Source organism: Labrus mixtus, chromosome 11 (genome assembly GCF_963584025.1).
Source record: "Labrus mixtus chromosome 11, fLabMix1.1, whole genome shotgun sequence".
NCBI classification, from domain to species: Eukaryota; Metazoa; Chordata; class Actinopteri; order Labriformes; family Labridae; genus Labrus; species Labrus mixtus.
The window spans coordinates 2,579,228-2,599,355 of NC_083622.1; the positions used below are offsets into that span (position 1 = coordinate 2,579,228).

The window sequence follows — 20,128 nt, forward strand, 5'->3', positions numbered from 1 at the left end:
ACAGGGTCACAAACCTCCTCTGGTGCTTGATTCATGTTATATTTTGATCAAAGCACAGCACAGATGTTTCATTTAGACCACAGGGGGACTGTTTGAAAAGGTGGGAAAGGAGGATAATATGTCCTCTTTAAAAAAGGAACGACTGCCTCAGACTGTCTTTTAGTACATCTGGACACTATTTCAGGTCGCTGTGGTAGTGACTTGTCAGTCACAGGAAGCCCCGCCCTTAATCCTCCCCTGCCTCTTGGTCAATTTGAGTCTAAATGGGATGATAATTTACAAAATGAACATCATGCTGCATTGAAGAAGACTTGAAACTAGAGATTGAGACCATAAACTCATTAGGATAGAGACGTGGGCTTCATAGTGTGGTGGTCCATACCCACTTCTTCAATACAGTCGACAGTCGACAGTGACATCACAAACACAAAGAGACTCTTATTTCCTGGGTTTACATTTTTGCTGGTAGAGTGAGCTGCACGGCTTTAGAGGGACTTTCCATTTCTGTTATTTCACATTGTGAACGCTTTGTCATTGCAGCTTCAGTGTGACCACATTTCGAGCTGACTCAGACTCTGGCTGGGAGTCATTGTTGCCTGTCTGTGATTCCTGTGTGTATGTGGAGCGTGTCTTGCCTGTGTCGTTGGAGTAGTAGTTCTCGGTGCAGTTAATGCACTCATAACAACAGGTGTGTTGACCCTCGGCTGTTTTCTTGAACTCTCCAGGCGTGCAGCTGTTCGAGCATTTTGAGACGATGTGCTAAGGGAAGCAGGGAGGGACACAATTATAGTTAAGTGTCATGTATTTCTCCAAATGAAACATTTATTGTTTTTTAACACAACCTAAGACTTCTACTGAATCTCCCGCCCGTCTGAATCTGTAGTTTCATGATCACTTCAGGTTCAGTAGGTCTGAGTGTTTTGGGTAAACACACAGTGCAGTATGTTTATGTACATGAAAACACACAGGGATGCGGGACTACCGTCAGGTTGTACAGATGTTGGCTGATGTTGGTGAAGCTGTTGTTGTGCGGGTGGTACTCAGACACCACGTCATGGACTTCAATGTATCCTCTCCTCACTGATCTCCACTTGATCACATCGTAGCCCAGGTCGATGTCTCCCTTGCTGTCAAACTTGTAGGTCTTTCCGCGAAGTTTGAACTCCTTCATCCACAGAGCTTTCAGCACCTGCACATCACCACACGTTTACTTCACCAGGGTTAACATATACGTCTCAGAAATACTTTTTTTTGTGTGGTGTGAATATTCTTGAAAAGACGATCCGTAAAGATGTTACAAGAGCTCGTTGTTCTGATGTCAATAAATTATCTCGTAAATGAAGAACACACAAAGGGGCAATTATTATAAACAAATAAGGATGTCCGTTTTGGCTTGCAGGATTGAGTCAAAGGTTGATTTAATAGTGCAATAACTTTCAACAGGGGAAAAATGGCATCCCTCTCATGTCCAAAGCGTTTGCCAGATCGCCTGTTTGTCAATGTCATAATATGTCTTAATCAAGTTTGCAGATGACTCTGTGTTGTTTCCTTACTCAGAGATGATGAGTCACCCTCTGCACATTCTTTGTGGATTGCACGAAAACGTTTTCTTTCATTTGCAGAGCTTTAGAGGTAGGTTGCGTAATCTCTTTGTTGATCCGGCTCTATGTTTCTTTTTACAGCAAGCCGTGGAAATCTCCTGAGAAGTGTGTCTGACTGTACGGCACACAGCAGCCTTCAGTTTGAAAAAGAAGCCCGTCAGCCGTCTTTAGACTGTTTGATACGACGGCTGAGGCGAGGAGGAAGAGGACGCATGAAGCTAAGAAGAGGAAACAAGAGAGTGACCGAGCAAGAAGCAGAGTGAACGTCCCTGCAGATATCATGTGATATGTGATATAACATAAGGCTGTATCGTTATCTGTGTAATCGTCGTCTCGTGTTTTGCAGCTTTACCGGGTGCAGAAAGTCGTCTAACCCGAGTTATTAAGAAGGACGTCGATCACTTTATTTTTTTTCTCTTCAGTTCGTCTTTAATCACCCAAAGATTTCACCTGACATCACTTCCTGTTCCTGAAACAGGAAGCGCTGTGACGTCGTTTCATCGATGCTTTCAGACTTTTTAACTCCACGCTCAGTGTTTCATTTGTCACACACACCGATGTTTATTTAATCAAAACGATGTGTTTGTTTAATCGTTTTTATAACATATGTAATTCTGTTTTTTAATCAGGACGGAGGAAGTTAAAGGAAACCATGTTGTCCGTGGTCGTCTAACCCGAGTTAGACGACTTTCTCTCAGGCTTCTTTTCAAATGAATTAATAAATCCATCTTACACCAGAAAGTTGTCTGTCTCCTCATCGATCTTTATGTTAGCTTTATAAGTTAGGAACCTTACAAACCGATCTCAACTAGCATATGATAACTCGCCCTCTCCAATGAAGCCATTTAGCCTCGGCCTGTAGACATCGTGGTTACATGCTAACAGTTTGCCTATAGTTTGCTAACAATGGGCTCCATAGTCTGTGATGTTTTCAGAGTTTTCAGAGTCCTATCTTCAGCTTGTTTACATCGCCAGGACGGCCGGCTGACTCCTCCCCTCGTGTATAAAAGTTGTTTAATTGAGGGACTAGAGAAAAGAAGAATAACATACTGTACTCACTGCTTAACTGTGTTTCTAGATCACGCTCATTTCAGGTAAATTTACATGCAGTGTGAAGATACGAGCATAATAAAGATCGCTAGCATTAGCATGCTAACACAACAATGCAGCGCGAGTTGTTTTGGTTTCATGCTGGTGCTCAAGGGCGACATCTGCTGGATCAAAAAAATCACATATAAAGCTTTTGAGGAAACTGAACCCGTTTTAGTCGACATAGTTGTTCAGCTTCTCACAACAACGTCTTCGGCTCGCCACCCTCTGCTTGTCAACAAATGTGTGTTGTGTAAGGGGGGGGGCGTAACAGCACAATGCGTGTCACGACAGTGCAGTTTCACTCAGAGACCTTTGGTGCGCACCAAACCAAAGTTCTACATATTGTTGCTTTAAGAGGACTTAAATAAAATAAAAAAAGTGGTGTAATAGGTATCACAAATATGCATGCTGTTTTCATAACTCCTCTGAGTCTTGGTTTAGATTTTGACCTTGAAAACGTCCTTGAAGAAACCTCTGTTTGACCTTACAGCCATGTTTCTCTACAAGACGCCCCCTCTTCTTTTATGGAGTCTTTACGAGAACAGACTCTTTTATTCACGTGTTTATATCTTGTGATAGGAACAGGTTTTGCAGGGGGAAAACACTCTTTCCAGCAGCTCCATCGATGTAGGAAAGAGGCAGTTAATCTATTCAATCCCGTGTTTAGTGAGGTATCACGTTTATTCCTGAATCTGACCTTAAGCTTCCTGCCTGTAACTCAACACCCTTCCCTTACTCGTAAAAAATAACTCACATGGCCCTAATAAGTTCTACACAGCAGACACACACCATCAGTGAGTTCATACCTCCCAGGGTTTCACCGCGCCCGGTGTTTTGCAGTCTCTGTTCCGGCAGATTGACGCCACAGCCTGAGCGATGGCGCTCACAGCCGCCTCCACGCCGAAGATGGTGTCAGCGTAGGCGTGATCTTTCAGTTTGGCCGCGGCTTCCGCCATCAGCTCAGGGTCTCCAGAACTTTTGCTGGAATCCAGCGACATGTAGAACTCTTGGAAGAAGGGGTTGTTCTTCACGGACTCGGGTCCAGTCGCCACCAGCCTGCTCAGGTACTCGTTGAACGAGGACAGGTCGTCACTTTTGAAGGTGAAGCCCACAACATGTCCGATGTCCGACAGAGTTAGGTTGTCTTTCAGAGGGTCTGAGGTGGACCAGCTGTCACTGGCCACCCACACTCTTTTCATCGACTCCATGCGCTGTCCTGCTCTCCTGCGAAGCTCCAGGAACAGGTCCGTCATGTGGGCGGACTTGGCGAACGACACGATCACCTGCACCTTGGGATTCTTTAGGATGGTTTCGGCGGTGAGCCTGATAACAGTCGGGACGTCCTGACTGGTAACGAATTGAGGTAGGACGGATTTAAAGGCCACACAGATTCCCTTCAGAGACGCCTGGGACACAAAGTGGTCGAGAGCCGATTGGCCGTAGTTTCCATCTGTGGTAACTATTCCCACCCAGTTCCAGCCAAAGTCGCTGAGCAGACTGGCCATGGCAGCGGTCTGGTGCTCATCATTGGGGACGGTCCTCATGAAGGCAGGGTAGCGGTTCTTATCACTCAGAATGACAGCGGTGGAGGAATAACTGATCTGGAGACGAGAACGTTTTTATCATTAAGATATTTTATTTAGGATCAAATATGAACAAAACCATGAAAAAACCCAAAACCAAAACCCAGAGATTATCACCTGGTGTATACCATTTTATAAATATGGTTTGAGTGAAAAATTGTCAGATTGTCAAACTGTAGTTTCTGAACTCATGAAATTGTTTGTCCACGAGGCCTACATTTACTGTCATCCAGCATTGTGACCGTAACTCTGCAAGTTGGGCAACCAACCCGGCTCGAGAAAGCTTTCATTTAAGTTTTCACAAATTGAAAGGCCAACTTCTAAACATTTAAAGGTCACATACCCTCCTCCTCTTCAACAAGTTTAAATAAGTCTCAGCTCCCCAAAACATGTGTGTGAAGTTTCTTGTTCTAAATCCACTCTGATCCTGTATTTGATCATGTCTATAAACCCCTCTATTTCAGCCCTGCTCAGAACAGGCTGTTTCTGTGACTGTACCTTTAAATATGTAAATGAGCTGTGTCTGACCACACCCCCTCTCTGGAAGGGCTCGGGTGTACTCGGTCTTTCTCGCTCCATGTCCTATTGTTTACGTTGAGAAGGCAGACTCAGAGGGCAGAACAAACACCTAGCTGTGGGAGTGTCGCCCACCTGGGGGAGGGGCTACTGCCCTTTGTGATGTCATGAAGGGAAAATCTCCAAATGGCCTGTTTGAGCACACATTTTCTGAAAAGTGGAGCAGGCAAACGATGGAGAGGATGGACTTTTCACTCAATAGGGGGGTTTGTAGACAGAATAGAGACACATGTTAGTGTTAAGAGAAACATGGTGAAGTGTATTTTAGATAATATGTGACCTTTAACACCACATGAACACAGGCCCAGAGAGCCCAGATCTTGTTGCCTTTCAAGACCCTTATTTCATCTCAGAGTGTCCAGCACGTGAGAGATCAAAATGTTTGTGTCAATGGGGCCAATGGTTTTTCCTCTATATGTGTTTTTTCTCTTTGTATTGTTGATGTATTTGCAGTGAAGCTGTTTTGAGATTTCTGCAGCACGTTTGTTTTTCGATTGCAGCGTGTTTCAGCTGCATTTGCTTTGAACGTTTTTTGTACATTTGCACAGTTTCTGAATATTGCTGCACGCTTTTCTTGAACGGGGCAGTTTCGGCGGTTGCCAAGCCTTTGCACTTGTTTCCGGGAAAAAGATCACGAACATGTGCAGTTAAATGAACTTGATTGTGTCCAGAGGTGGTTGATGCTTCTCTCTTTTAGAACTTCTAATGAACGTCATGAGCTGTTTGGATATAAGACAACACCTGCACAGATTGTCAATTGGTGCCAAGAGGAAGACAATAGATTTGGCAGACGGTCTATTTCCTTCTGTGTTCAGAGAGGATGCTGTTGTTTATTTTCCTGCTCATCTGTGCCACACCGCCACACCTACATACTAACCTTGATATTTAATCCCGTCTGTGGAATGCCGTTCATACTTTAGCGGAAAATAGATTCTCATAAAACATTGACTGACTTTTCTCATGTGCCAGTTTAAAACCTGCTCTGCTGCGTTCTTACCCATTACTTATGGCACAGTTATAGTTAGACCGCCTCCTTTACTCAGAAAAGTCTTTTTCCTGGTTCTTTGTACTCACCTGAGGAATCATCTTCAGGGTCAGCTGCCGCGCCATGGCGATCGACGTCTCAGAGTGCGACGCCCCTATGACGGCAGTGATCGGCTGCACACCGGCGGACGAGCTGCAGTTGGACCGCATGAAGTCCGCCGTGGCTCTCACAGCCGTGTCCACATCGGAACACGAGTCCAGGATGTGGTAGCCCAACGTGATGTTGACATCGGTCAGCGGAGGGGATCTATTCACCGTCTCTATGGCGTTGATCATACCCAGCAATTTCACCAGCCGCCTTTCTTCAAACCTGTGTGAACAGCCCAGAGTCATCAGCATGCTTTCTGTTATCTCTTATAAATGCAATCAGAAATAAATTCTGCTAAAAGAGTGCATCATAAAAAGTCGGCATGTAGATCCAAGGAAGACATTTTCGACTTATTGCCAATCATTGATCAAACCAGTCAGCTCCTTTAAGGGTTCGGTGCTCAGGCTTTAGGGTGGAAGACACTGCTGATACAGATGCTCTGTCTCTGTGAAAACCTCTGGACTCTGAACGTCCTTTTGAGAACCGACATGATGGTATTGATATGACGTTTTGTCCCTCTGTGTGCACGCTGTTTGTGGTCATGTTATCCACAGATGCACGCATACGGAGGAAGTCAGTGTTCACACTTGCAGGCGTTCTCCTTCTTCCACCTCTGCGGATCTTCTTTTTCTATTTTTTTCAGAATTATTGCAAGACAATGGACACTACACTTACAAAACAACACCATATATATTCATGTTTTAACTGTGTCCCAAAACTCACATTTCACATGTTAGGGTTACTGCATGCCTGGAGGTGTGTGTGTGTGTGTGTGTGTGTGTGTGTGTGTGTGTCCTACAATAAAGGCACAAAAACGCCTCTCTATTTGATGAGACCAGTCCCACAGGGAGCCACGCCTCTGCTGATCTTCTGAGAATCTATTTCCACGCTAAAGAGATGGTGCTTTTTATGCCATTTCATGCACCGGGCATCCAGAGAAACCTGATCTACCGGCTGTCAAAGACGTTGTTGTGTTTTCAGTGTGGCGGATGTCAATGGACAACAGATTCAGTCATCTCTAACTCCTTATGTGTGTCTGAAGTCCCAGTTTTACCCGTGAAGAATAATCATTTGACTGAACAGGAAGTGTAATCAAGATAACTGTTATCACTCATCCTTGAATAACTGTCAAATGTTAACTGACTAACGAGATCTGATCCTTCACCGATGCTCAGAACGATATCGTCCACACACGATTTCAGTGATTGATTTGGTTTTCAGTAAACTGGTTATCATGTTCAGTTTGATCTGGACTAAGTGACATCATCTATAAAGGGTAAATAGATAGTTAATTAACCTTTAATTAATAGTTATTTTACTGTTAACAAACAATAAATGATAGTTAATAATGATTGCTCATTATCTGTTATGTTATAATTGATGTTATGTTGACAGTTTGTTTGTAGTCTAATCTGCTTGAAACGTTAATTTCCCGCCCCAGCATCCACCTGTAAGACTCCGACTGGGGGGGTTTAAGATCATCCCAACTCTCCTCAGATTTCTGCATCCAAAGTAAAACATGGAGGAGCGATGAGGTCGGAGTCTATGGATGCCAAACTTTGTTCTGCTGCTGCATCATCATCAAAAAATGTAAACCTGAGTTTTCTGACTGAACCGGACTGAAGTATTAAAATACTTTGAGTTGGGCTGCACAGTACAGTAAGCTCTGCCACCTCACAGCTTTAACATCCCTGTCGGACAAAGTGTCACTGTTCTGTGTGGAGTTTTTTTTGCAAGTGCAGCTTCCTCCCACAGTCCAAAGACACGCTCAGTTCAGTTAACAGGAGACTCTGAAATTGTGTCTAAGTGTGAAAGTGAGCGTGGCAGCTGCTTTTCTTCTTTTTTTTTTACCAACTTTTTAAATGTATTTTGACAGCCTTTACAGGTGTATATCGTCCAATAAATTCATTTGTTAGTAATTCATACATCCATTTCATTGTCATGATAACAATGCAAATAAAAAAAATTAAAAAAAGAAGAGGATGACAACACAACCCTGCAAACCTGGAGTTTTCATAGCCCCCCCTCCCCCCCTTTCCCCCCTCCCATGGGTCTTTTTAAATATACATAGAAGCATTTACAGTAAGTCTAAAAAAAAAGTATATAGGCAGCTCGAATTAACAAAAAATAAAAGGACAAATAATAATGATAGCAATAATGGGATTAAACATTGAATAACCACAGTGTAGTAGAGAAATAAAAAAAATAAAATAAAATAAAAAAAATAAAAATAAAATAAAAAATAAAAAATAAAAAATAAAAAAATAATAAAAAAATAAAATAAAGTGTGGCAGCTTTTTCCTCGCTGTGCACCTCGATGGGTTCGGCTCCATTCGCCGACCACAGACAAACAGACGGGATAAGCGGAATAGACAGTCGATGGATAGATGGAATATTATGTGCATATATTTAGGAAGTGGAAGTCTAGATTTGGCTATTTTCAGAATCCACTCTTGCCTGTTTTCCCACAATATTGAATCAATCTTGAAATAGAACTCATAAGTGTGATCTGGCTCGGCCATCGATAAAGTACCCTACAATAGTTTGACATGTTTGTGCATTTTATTTATGATCCATATTAAAATGCTGCTCTTCACTGCTCAGTTCTGTCATTCTTTTCTTTAAAGCCTTTAAGTGGAGACTTCTGTCCACATGAGACAGTCTCTCTGTGTGTCCAGCATCCCATCTCCAAATCACATATTTACACCTCTGTCCGGTGTATTAACCCAACGCTTCTTGTGCCCTTTATTTGCCCTAATGAGCGTGAGAGTGTTCACTGAAATGAACCCAGAGCCCCCTTATCGCTCTGCTTGGTCACTACTTAATTACCTGGGGCAAACAACATGATGTCACTGTTTATTTTGTGATGAAATGTACGCAGCATAAAATAGGTATCATTTAGCAATTATGCAATAATAATTGTGAGTTACATAATATGTGTTTATATCAAACATGTGACTTCCTGTTAATGATGCAAAAATGATGCAAATGATGCACGATGCTTATCAAAGTGGCAAAAGCCACAGTGGCTATTTTTAAAGGCAATACATTCAAATTAATTTGTGCAACTGAATTTTTCCATCAAGTTGTTTCACTGCACAGAATCAAACCTCTTTTTTTTTTGTCTCTTAAAGCTTTAAGGAAAAGTTCAGGGAGTTTGGATTTCTGCATCCACAGAAGGGATAAAGATAAACAGTGACTGATAAAAAAAAAAAGAAGAAGAAGAAGGAAAAAGCATGGACGTATCCCTCAGTTCATCTCACCTGATACACGGCAGCAGGTGGGGTTCAAAGGTGACGTTGTGTCTGTCCACATCTTCATGGAGAGGGAAGATTCCCCCGATGATGAAATCCCCCGGGGCCGTCGCGCTCTGCACTTGGGTTCCATCTGCAGAAACACGCCCGGTGTCCAGAATGAAGAGGAAAAGAGAGATGTGCAAACATGTTAAAAGAGCATGCCGGGCCATGTCCTCTCTCTGTCTGTCTTCACTCTCTCTCTCTCTCTCTCTCCTGTCTACTCTGCGTCCTCTCTCACTTGCCTTTTCACCTCCAGCACACTGATACTCGCCCTAATAAGCATGCTCAGCGTGCTCAAAAGAAAAGTCCCTCTAGCTTCCTCCTTCAGAGTTGACTATTCTCATATTCTCCCCTGCAGTCGTCATGACTGACAGCCCGGGTGAGTCACCTCCTCCTCCTGCAGCAGCAGCAGCTCTCTGCGTGTTTGTTGCTGTGTCGTAAAGATGTTTGGATTCTTTCAGAGATATGACGGAGGCACAGCTCATCTTCAGGTGCTGTGAACCGTCATGACCGCACCCTGACAAACAAACAAACACAGCTCATAATGAAGAGGATTTAACATTGTTTATCAGGTCATTAATGACACTTCACTTCTATGCAGGTAAATTAAATATTAAGAAATGTGTTAATGGAGGCAATAAAAGTCTTAATGTATCAGATATAATGATCTGAACAGGTTGTGCATTAATGTTTGACACAACAGAAGAAATAATTAGTTCATAGTGTTTAACACGAGAACAGAACTGACCTGTGATGAACTTAATAATCAACAAATAGAACATTCATCTTTTCACCTGACAATTCCAGGAAAATGTGTGTGTGTGTGTGTGTGTGTGTGTGTGTGTCTGTGTGTGTGTGTGTGTGTGTGTGTGTGTGTCTGTGTGTATGTGTGTGTGTGTGTGTGTGTGTGTGTGTGCGTGTGTGTGTGTGTGTGTGTGTGTGTGTGTGTGTGTGTGTGTGTGTGTGTATGTGTATGTGTGTGTGTGTGTGTGTGTGTGTGTCTGTGTGCGTGTGTGTGTGTGTGTGTCTGTGTGTGTGTGTGTGTGTATGTGTATGTGTGTGTGTGTGTGTGTGTGTGTGTGTGTGTCTGTGTGTATGTGTGTGTGTGTGTGTGTGTGTGTGTCTGTGTGTGTGTGTGTGTGTATGTGTATGTGTGTGTGTGTGTGTGTGTGTGTGTGTGTGTGTGTCTGTGTGTATGTGTGTGTGTGTGTGTGTGTGTGTGTCTGTGTGCGTGTGTGTGTGTTGTCCTCTGTGTGTGTGTGTGTGTGTGTGTGTGTGTGTGTGTGTGTGTTGTCCTCTGTGTGTGTGTGTGTGTGTGTGTGTGTGTGTGTGTGTGTGTGTGTGTGTGTGTGTGTGTGTGTGTGTGTTGTCCTCTGTGTGTGTGTGTGTGTGTGTGTGTGTGTGTGTGTGTGTGTGTGTTGTCCTCTGTGTGTGTGTGTGTGTGTGTGTGTGTGTGTGTGTGTTTTCTTTTGGGATACTTGTCCGGGGCGAGAGCCTAAAGGGTCAAACGGGCGGCAGTCGCTCAGTCTGTCGGGACTTGGGAACCTGAGGGTCGCCGGTTCAAGTCCCATTGAGGACCAAAATATAGAGGCCGGGTCACTTCCTGAGTACTGCCGACGTGCCCTTAAGCAAGGCATCGAACCCCCAACAGCTCTGCCGTGCTCCCTGTGTAGCAGCCCCACTCTGACATCTCTCCACCACCACATGTCCACAGATCCTGTTTGTGAGTGTTGAAACAGAATTCCCCTCGCGTGTGACGAGTCAAATATTGAGAGTGTGCGGGTGAATGAAAAGTTGTCTCTGTTGGGTAAATGTTTCAGATAAAGATCTCGTTCTTTGTCACACTCAATACACGTTAAAGATAGTTTTATTTATGAAAGCTTTATACGCTTCATAAAGTCTGCAGCTGCATGACTGGAGATTTCTCTGAGGAGACTTCAGTAAAGAGTCTTTATTTGAACAGCGCAAATTCATATTAAATATCTTCAGACACTTTAAATAAAGAGCAAGGTGAAGACTCTTTAATACTCTTTAAAGACCCAACATGATCCACTGTGAGCACAGAACTTTAACACTGAGCAAAGCCACAGATAATAGATAGATACTTTATTGATCCCGAGGAAAATTTTAAAAAACGGCATAAAGGGAACTTCTTTGACAGACTCGTGTTGAACAGCTGAGAGTGAAAAAAACAGCTGATACAGACTCATCAGAGGCAACGATAATGGTAAAAGTACGAGTAATATAAACAGGAACAGAAAGGTAATGAATGTGTATTATCTCGAGCTTTTTCTTTTTATACTGTCTGAATGTGCTGCCAAGAGCTGCTGAACTGTTTTCATAGCAACGACAATAAACATAACGATCATCACGGCTGAAGTCAACATGTTTAATGATCGTAGTTGGAGGATTGATGATATTCATTATGGACGCTGCAGTTGAGCCCTTTATTACCAGGATATGAGTCACAGTCAAATGGTCTGCTAAATGATTTATAATGAATCTGTTTTTCTTACATTGTATGAAGTTTCAAATTACAACAAAAGGTTTCTGAGGATATTTTACAAATAAAGCAGATATAGAGTGTATTCCTTATATTGTTATTTACCGACACCGTGAGCAGTGACAGTGTTTTTTATTCATTTAATGTTGTATTAAATAAACTTTAAAGCAGGGATTCTCAAACTCTGCCATGCCAGGACCCCCAAATAGCATTGGCTTCAGGCGGGGACCCTCCTCTTTCAAAATGTATTAAACTCCTTGTACGATACATACACATCTTATCTCGAGGCATATTTTCCCATATTAAGAGGAGGCAGGTCGTTAGTTTTCACTGGTACGGCCACTGTGTGATGTATCCCGGCTGCTTGATTCTGATTGGCTAGCGTGATGCTTTTTTTTTTTTTAATTGCAAGATTGGCATTAAAAGATATTACATCGATTTTGATATGCAGTCATGAATAACACCAAATGAAGCATATATTAAAATGTTCTGTTCATAAATTATGTTGTTAACTTTTATTTTGTTTCCATTTCCCTGACCCCCCTTGAGGGGTCGGCCCCCCCATTTTTTTTAAAAATACTTTATTACAGTTTTTCTCAGTCGCTTTGGTACATTTCTCGAATCGTCCTCGACATTTGCAAAACAGTAAGTGCATTTCTCAAAAAAATTCGTACAAATAGCAAAACACCATGGACTACCTGCAAAAGCCAGTCTCTTGCTCAAAATCCTTAGTTCATCTCTCAAAAGTAAATATCTGCGTCAATGAACATGTCAGTCCTTGTGTCATTGTGTTCGGATAAGACAGTCACATTACTTAGTCATGTTGTCAATATAACAGTGTACTCTGGAGGGGTGTTCTGATAGAAACTATGGCTAAAGGTCTGATGACAATTATTGTAAATTGTAAGTTACACCTTAGTGTGTGTGGGAGATTGATTGGACAAGATTCACATTTACGCTTTTACTGTTTGTACTGTAATTTGTTGACAGACCATGTCATTGCGATGCAGAAATGTGAACACAGGACAATCTCCTTAGGGAAAACTGTACATGCAGTGCTGTAGGAATTACAGTGCAGTCTTCCTACACCTCCTCTTCCTTCTTCCTTCTCTTGCGATGCAGCGTGGAAAGAATCTTTTAGAGTGTCTTATCCAGCCTCTGCTGTGATGTCATCACACGCTGCATCCATGGCAGCCAGAAGGGTCGTCTGTGTATGTGGCTGGCGATCACATACTTTCCAGTATTTCCAGTTGTTCTCCCAACATTTGGCTGAAACCCTTCGACCAGCCTCGGAACATTGTAAGCCCATGATTGAGAACGTGGTCTACAAGTGTGGCTCTTCTCTCATCAGGAACGCGCCTATGTCCTCGGCCTCTTCTGCCTCTTCCTCTGTTTTGCCTCCCAGCTCCTCCACCACGCAGCCTCACTCCTCTTCTTCTTCTTCTTCTTCTCTCTGGCTGTTGACCCCGTCCAATTCCTTGTCCTTCCATTGTCAGACATTGTAACATTGTGTTGTGCTCCGGCTATATATATACTTACATGATGGTTCATGAGATGCACCTTTGAGCTATTTCAGAAAACTGGTTGATCTAATGCTTCACACATTTCCCTTCGTTAGAGAAAGTCAAGATTCACCTGGGAGCAATTTACGAATTCAGGACAGATTTAGAAAAAAAGTCAAATGGAAATGTAGAAATATGCCATATTCTGACAACTTGTTCAACCATTTTGCATGTAAAGACTTATGAGATGAACTAATGCCTAAATGTTGTGGGGGGTGAGACTATTCAACAGAGACCCATTATAATACATTTTGATCAACATGACAGAAGCAATTGATAATGTAGGAAACAGCAGAGAATTGTACATAATCATTTGCATGGATGTACCAAAGCATTTGCAACTTGTTCAAAGAAATTAGAAACTGATTTTTTGATGTGCACAAGTGACACAATGATGTGAAGATTGAACAAGTAGTTTTGAGAATTTCAATTCTGATCTGAGAAATGTACCAAAGCGACTGTGAAAAACTGTAATACCAGAGGGGAAATTCTGGTTTTACATTCTGATATTGCGAGACATGCTTCTCACACAGATGAGCCTGAATTGAATTAATTAATTTAGAATTAATTACTAAATTACACACATGCACAAACCTGTGTACCTGCACTTATGGAGAGATGTCAGAGTGGATCTGCTACACAGGACTGGTTTGGTGCCTTGCTCGAGGGCACCTCTGCAGTTCTAGGAAAGGGCCTTTTTATTTTGGTCAGCATCGGAACTTGAACTGGTGACCCTCTGGTTCCCGAGTCCCTGCAGACGACTGAGCCTTACAGCTACTTGGTGTGAGGAATTAATAATATATGAAAACCATAGACTGATGAAAACATAAAGCACACCAGTGTAAAAAATAGATAGATAGATAGATAGATAGATAGATAGAGAGATAGATAGACAGATAGATAGATAGATACTTGATTGATCCCGAGGGAAATTCAAAGCATCCAGTAGCAGGTTACAAAGACATGACATGAAACATTTGTTACAAATTAAACCCCAAAACCGACGCAATTTAAGAATACCCCTAGATGAATCAAATTTTTTAGCAATGTTTAAAAAGAATAAAATTATCAAAAAACAGACTTTAAATAACAGCAGGGCAAACATTAAAGGTGCGATTTAAATAATAATATTTAAAAAATAATATTATTAAAAAAATATTTAAAAATATTAAAAAGAGAAAGGGATACATAAATAGTATAGATGCGGGGGACGGGGTCTATACATTTTAAATATATATATGTATATATGTATATATATATATATATATATATATATATATATATAGCTTTTTTAGTAACTTCAGTTTCATTTTAACAGACGTTTATAATTACAACAGTCGCAGTTCCCCTCCACTCCGTCAGGTGGCAGTCCTGCACATAAATATCAGTGAGTGACGCAATGATGACGCAGAGACCGGAAGTGAAAGACACGGAAGAAGAAAATGGAGGCGGCAGTGTTCATCCTGTCGTTAGTGGACTGCTGTGCACTGATTTTCCTCTCGGTCTACTTTGTATCCTTCTCTTCTGGTTTGGGATTTATGTTCATGTTGTTAACCGAGCCGGAAGCCTGACTTTGAGCTCTTATTTATTCTTTATTGTTTCAGATTAACGAACATTTTAGTAACGCGGAGTTAACGTTAGCTAGCCCGGTTAGCCGAGAGGGGAGAGGCTGAAGGCAGAAAGATGAAGATTAAGATTAAGATTAAAATCAGAACTCTGCTGCGTTAAATAGATGAAATAATAGATTAAAACACAAGTGAATAATCTAAATATATATAAAAAAAAATAGATTAAATACCACATGGATGTGTCAGAAGCTCAGAAACAAACTGATCACTTTTTTAAACTCGTTTCCAATACAAATCGAACGATCGATTGTTACCATGGCAACAGAACTAGAACTCCATGGCAACTGAACTAGAACTCCATGGCAACCAACATTTGGTAGTTTCGTAAAATGTAGCAGAGAAACTGCTGCTTGTTGTGGTCTGGGATTTGTTTTATTTTGTTTTTTGTTTTTATTTCACTTTGATTTTTGTTTTTAATATTTATTTGAAGCTGGTTTGTTAATTTAGTTTTTATTTAAACAAAATGCGGAATTTGAGTAGTTTAAGAGTCCGTTTTTTAGGGTTTTATTCTCGTGAATAGTTCAGAGAAAGAGAAAGTAACTTCTTATATAGTTTAAAATAAATAAATATATAATATAAAAATATAGTATAGTTAAGATAATAAAAAAAAGGTGTAACTCCTGAATGTAAAATATAAACAGAAGTGTTTGAGACACATTTTAATAATCTACAGCTAGTGTTAAAATAAAAGTGACATCTAGTGGTGAAATCAGAAACTACAGCGTGACGTCATAAAATAAGATAATCCTTTATTTATCCCGCAACGAGGAAATTTATATTGTTACAGCAGCAAAGAGTGCAAACAAAGTACAATTTAAATAAAAAATAAAAATTAGGAAATGTACAAAAAAATAGATACCACAATTAAACTGAGCTCTGTTACTGGACGGAACAAAAACAATAAGGAAAAAATATGACTGGAAAAAAAGCTGTGGTACATTTAAATGTTCTCTCTAATGTTTACAATCTCTCTTTCACCACTATGGTGAAAATTAATCTGAAAACTGTAACTGTGATCTGCTGAACGGCGAAAAGAGCTCCTTAAAAATACACAGCCTTACACTGATATAATTTACTGAGTTATTTATAAGTTATAAGCTGATAGAAGTGGAAGCAGGCGGCGTGTGTGTGTGTGTGTGTGTGTGTGTGTGTGTGTGTGTGTGTGTGTGTGTGTGTGTGTGTGTGTGTGTGTGTGTGTGTGTGTGTGTGTGTGTGTGTGTGTGTGTGTGTGTGTGTGTGTGTGTGTGTGTGTGTGTGTGTGTGTGTGTGTGTGTGTGTGTGTGTGTGTGTGTGTGTGTGTGTGTGTGTGTGTGTGTGTGTGTGTGTGTGTGTGTGTGTGTGTGTGTGTGTGTACTGTGTGTGTCCTTGACTCTGAGCTCAGATCATCACTCTGTCTGATTTGGAGTGTGATTACATCAACGCCCGAGCATGCTGCTCCAAACTCAACAAAGTGAGTCTCCTCCTTCCTGATCTGTGGAGGAAATGTTTGTAGAGTTTTGTATTTGATCGTAATGTCGCGTGTCAGGTTTCTTTACCCTGAAGTCTGAAGCAGATTCCTGAGTGTCCCTTTTTAATGGTTGCTATGGAGACACCATGTTTCTAACTGTTATCTATCTGATCCAGTTTTGTGTGTTGCTGTTTTTTTTCACACATGCGCTCCTGAGATTTCCTGGATGATTTCCTGGATGATTTCAGGCAGACAGCCTCTGAAATATTTCTGAGTGGCTTGTTCACACAGGACCCTCATAGTGTGAAGTTTTCTGTGTCGGACAGGATGAGTCGGGGGGGGGGGTCTCAGTAAGCAGGACATGATGTAAAAAGAGTCCAATGCTATGATGACAGTTTTTGGCCTTTATATCAACGCTATGTGTAGTTTGATGTTTTAACAGTATCAATGAAAGAGTGGAGAAGAACATGGTTGAATAGAAAAACATACTGAAGCAGTTTTATGACATGTACGGAGATCACTTCAGTCCAGTCCCCCCCCCTGCTGAATCTTTCATGCTGCTTTCACACATCGGCTCACTCCCACTTAACCCAGAAAATTAACTAATTGACTGGCAGGAATAAAGTCTGAGTAGAACCAGACTGATAAAAATCAGCTGTTTACGTTCACACATGCAGCTCACTGTGAACTTTTCAGGAGTTTTGTGCAAATTTGAACATGGCTTGTGTGTTTTTGTGTGTGTGTTTGTTGTTTGTGTGTCAGTGGGTGATTCCAGAGATGGTGGGTCAGTGTCTCTCCACCATGCTGATGCTGGTCTCCATGCACTGGTTCATCTTCCTCCTCAACCTGCCGGTAGCTGTCTGGGACATTTATAGGTGAGAGATCATTCCCTTTTCTGTACGACCTCCTGGGTAACGTGAGATATCACGACTTCAGCTACATAGTACTTCCTTTCTAAGGTTTAATACAGCTGTGTGAGTTTACCCAGCCAGAGTCGACCTGTCAGACGAGGCCTCAGAGCCTCAGTTTTGAGTTTATATGCAGAGCGGTGAAGAGTCTGACGTTTGACTGACGCTGACCTTTTGTTTGACCTCAGTCTGCATTACACTGAGGGTGTGTTCGAACTGTCCCTCCATATCTCCTTTCACTATCCACTTTACCTTAACCCCGGAAGCATTTAAGTGATAAGAGCCGTTCAAATTCTCTAAAAGCTAAGGGTCAGTGCTTCCTTTATAACCTCCTTTAGCATAGGATAAACTGGACCATCCTTTAGGAAAGGAGATGAGATATGACGCCCCACAATTCCTTGTGGGGCGTCATATAACATTGTAACATTGTAACATGTAACATTTAAAGCGAGTCGCGCATCCGACCGTTCACGGAAATGAACGATGATCGTAAAGTGACACAGATCATATAAGATAAGACACATTTTAAACCAGATGATGTTTTATTCAACATATTTCATTAACTTAAGAATGTTTTGTGCAGTTGTACATTTGTATGTTTCAAACATTGTGTAGGTTATATCTTACATAAATGTAACAATTAATTTCATACAATCATATTTATGTTGATGTTGATTTCTGAGTGGACAGGAAGCTGATGGTTTCACTTTTCTGACTTGTAGCCTGGTAGTCTATATTTCTTTTATTTCAATCCCAACCTTGTGGTGATCAGGATTATTTCACCGGTAAGAAGGCACAGGGGAAAGTTTTTTAGATGCGTTTTTTTGTAGTCCATTTTCTGAACATTGTAGTTTCAACACGGCGGACCCACGTCATTAACCTCCGCCGGCCCGTCGCATTTAATGACGTTGCCTTGTGGAAAATGTGGTCGGATTGTCAGAGTAACGCGATCGCCTTTCCCTAAGTCCTTTATGAATTCTCCCTAACATCTTTCCTTAACCTCATGACGTTTTCTTTAATTGTTAGGAGGGACAATTCGAACGAACCCTGATTATCCAAATATCTGTAGGGGAACCACACACTGGATCAGCAGAATTAAATATCACGTCATCATTTCAGTCCATAGTGACCAGATGTGCAGGTCTCTCTCCCTCTGCTGAGTCAGCATCGTGGTTTGTCGTCATCATTTTTATGTTTTTAAAGGACGTAAAGGTGAACGAGGAAGTGATGGGAGCTTCTTTTTACAGTACCGTCCAATCAGGTTCTGGTTCCAAGAGATACTGGTTCTTAGTACCCACCAGTAGTTAGAGCGCAGAGCTGCTTCCTTTCCTGGTTCAGAGACTCACCTGGTCTCTGGTTGTTCTGTTCAGGTATGTGAAGGTCCCGATGGGGAACATGGGCGTGTTCGACCCCACTGAGATCCACAACCGGGGCCAGCTCAAGTCCCACATGAAGGAGGCCATGATCAAACTGGGCTACCACCTGCTCTGCTTCTTTATTTACCTGTACAGGTGAGAACAGCCACACTGGGGTTTGTAACACACACACACACACACACACACACACACACACACACACACACACACACACACACACACACACACACACACACTGCAAGCTCTGAAATAACACACACCTCTGTTTTTCTCCAGCATGATCCTGGCTCTGATCAACGACTGAAGCCCCGCCCCTATCAGGCTCTCTGATTCCCCCCTGCTGCCAAACTCCAGGGCAAACCCCCCCAATCCACACACACACATCATGTCCTGTGTGTGTACAGTTCTGCTCTGTCGTCACAATCTCAGCGTTTACCTTTAATACAGAGGTTAGCATTTAATCATCTAACACTTCATCACATCATCAGCGTATATAAAGAAAACGTCACGTCGTTATTCTCTGTGATCTCAAACATCCTCACACCGAAAGATCCAAAAAATTATAGAACGCTCACTACAAGATAGGAAGAGAAAAACCGCTGTGTGTGCCAGCGTGAGGTACCTCACAAGATGTAAATAATGAAAACGGATGTAAACAAACCTGGTGACTCCAGCCTGTGTTAACCTGTTCATCCTTTTAGTGAGATCCTACCTGTTTTAAGTATGTGAACCAGATTCATGCTAGCTAGTGTTAGCCTCAGTGCTAATGTGTTTACAGATGCTTTGAAACATCACCAGCAGCTAGCCTCTCTCTCTCTCTCTCTCTCTCTCTCTCTCTCTCTCGCTTGCTCGCTTACTCTCTCTCTTTCTCTCTTTTTCTCTCTCTCTCTCTCTGAAAAAACCATCCAGCCTAAATCTCAAATATAAATCAGTGATAGGTTTATGAAATAATATTAGACCTCATCTCTAAGGCCCTCACATCAGCAGATAATCAGAACATCATTGTTGACAGAGCTGGCCAATCGGAGGAAAGTGGGCACGTGGGGGGGGGGCCTTAAAGAGACAGTAGCTGAAATGAAGCGTTTGAGGCAGAGGCTGAAATGAGAGATTTTACAGACAACAGTATCAGATAAATAAGGAGTTTTTTTTTGGGCGACACATCTCGCTGCGCTACTCAATCGGTTTCCCAGGCGGACATAGACATACCAATATCAGCTGTTTAAAATTGATAACTTATTATGTTAAAATAATAAAAGACGATATTTTATGTGCAGGTCCTCAGGAGGCCGCTGACACAAAAAAAACTACTGAAGAATAAATATTTAACAATTAATATACTGTAATTTTATACAACATATGTCTGCTCTGCTGAATGTGCTGGATCCAGTGCTGGGAGGATTGTTAAGTATGGAGTCAGAGCGCCC

General features: G+C 41.8%; 2 protein-coding genes across 2 annotated transcripts in view; one reads left to right on the forward strand and one right to left on the reverse strand.

Annotated features, from left to right (window-relative positions):
- gprc6a (G protein-coupled receptor, class C, group 6, member A) overlaps positions 1 to 9,692 on the reverse strand; it is a 14,389-nt gene extending 4,697 nt beyond the window's left edge. Inside the window, exons 1-5 of the mRNA XM_061049557.1 lie at positions 9,248 to 9,692; positions 5,927 to 6,206; positions 3,500 to 4,294; positions 983 to 1,189; positions 636 to 759 (exon numbers count right to left, since the gene is read on the reverse strand). Of these exons, the coding sequence (XP_060905540.1) occupies positions 636 to 759; positions 983 to 1,189; positions 3,500 to 4,294; positions 5,927 to 6,206; positions 9,248 to 9,450 (1,609 nt within the window). The 5' untranslated portion in view covers positions 9,451 to 9,692. The remainder of the gene's footprint in view (positions 1 to 635; positions 760 to 982; positions 1,190 to 3,499; positions 4,295 to 5,926; positions 6,207 to 9,247) is intronic.
- A 5,049-nt stretch (positions 9,693 to 14,741) lies between these two features.
- cnih4 (cornichon family AMPA receptor auxiliary protein 4) lies at positions 14,742 to 19,589 on the forward strand. The gene is made up of 5 exons (XM_061049568.1): positions 14,742 to 14,856; positions 16,355 to 16,423; positions 17,183 to 17,295; positions 18,699 to 18,839; positions 18,981 to 19,589. Exons 1-5 carry the CDS (start codon positions 14,788 to 14,790, stop codon positions 19,006 to 19,008), a joined length of 420 nt encoding a protein of 139 aa, XP_060905551.1. The 5' UTR covers positions 14,742 to 14,787; the 3' UTR covers positions 19,009 to 19,589.
- The last annotated feature ends 539 nt before the right edge of the window (positions 19,590 to 20,128 follow it).

Bases quoted from the DNA above. Each gene is read 5' to 3' on its own strand.
- cnih4 (XM_061049568.1), top strand. From the start codon at position 14,788: ATGGAGGCGGCAGTGTTCATCCTGTCGTTAGTGGACTGCTGTGCACTG. The intron at 17,296-18,698 runs GTGAGAGATCAT...TGTTCTGTTCAG, and splicing joins GCTGTCTGGGACATTTATAG to GTATGTGAAGGTCCCGATGG. The intron at 18,840-18,980 runs GTGAGAACAGCC...GTTTTTCTCCAG, and splicing joins TTCTTTATTTACCTGTACAG to CATGATCCTGGCTCTGATCA.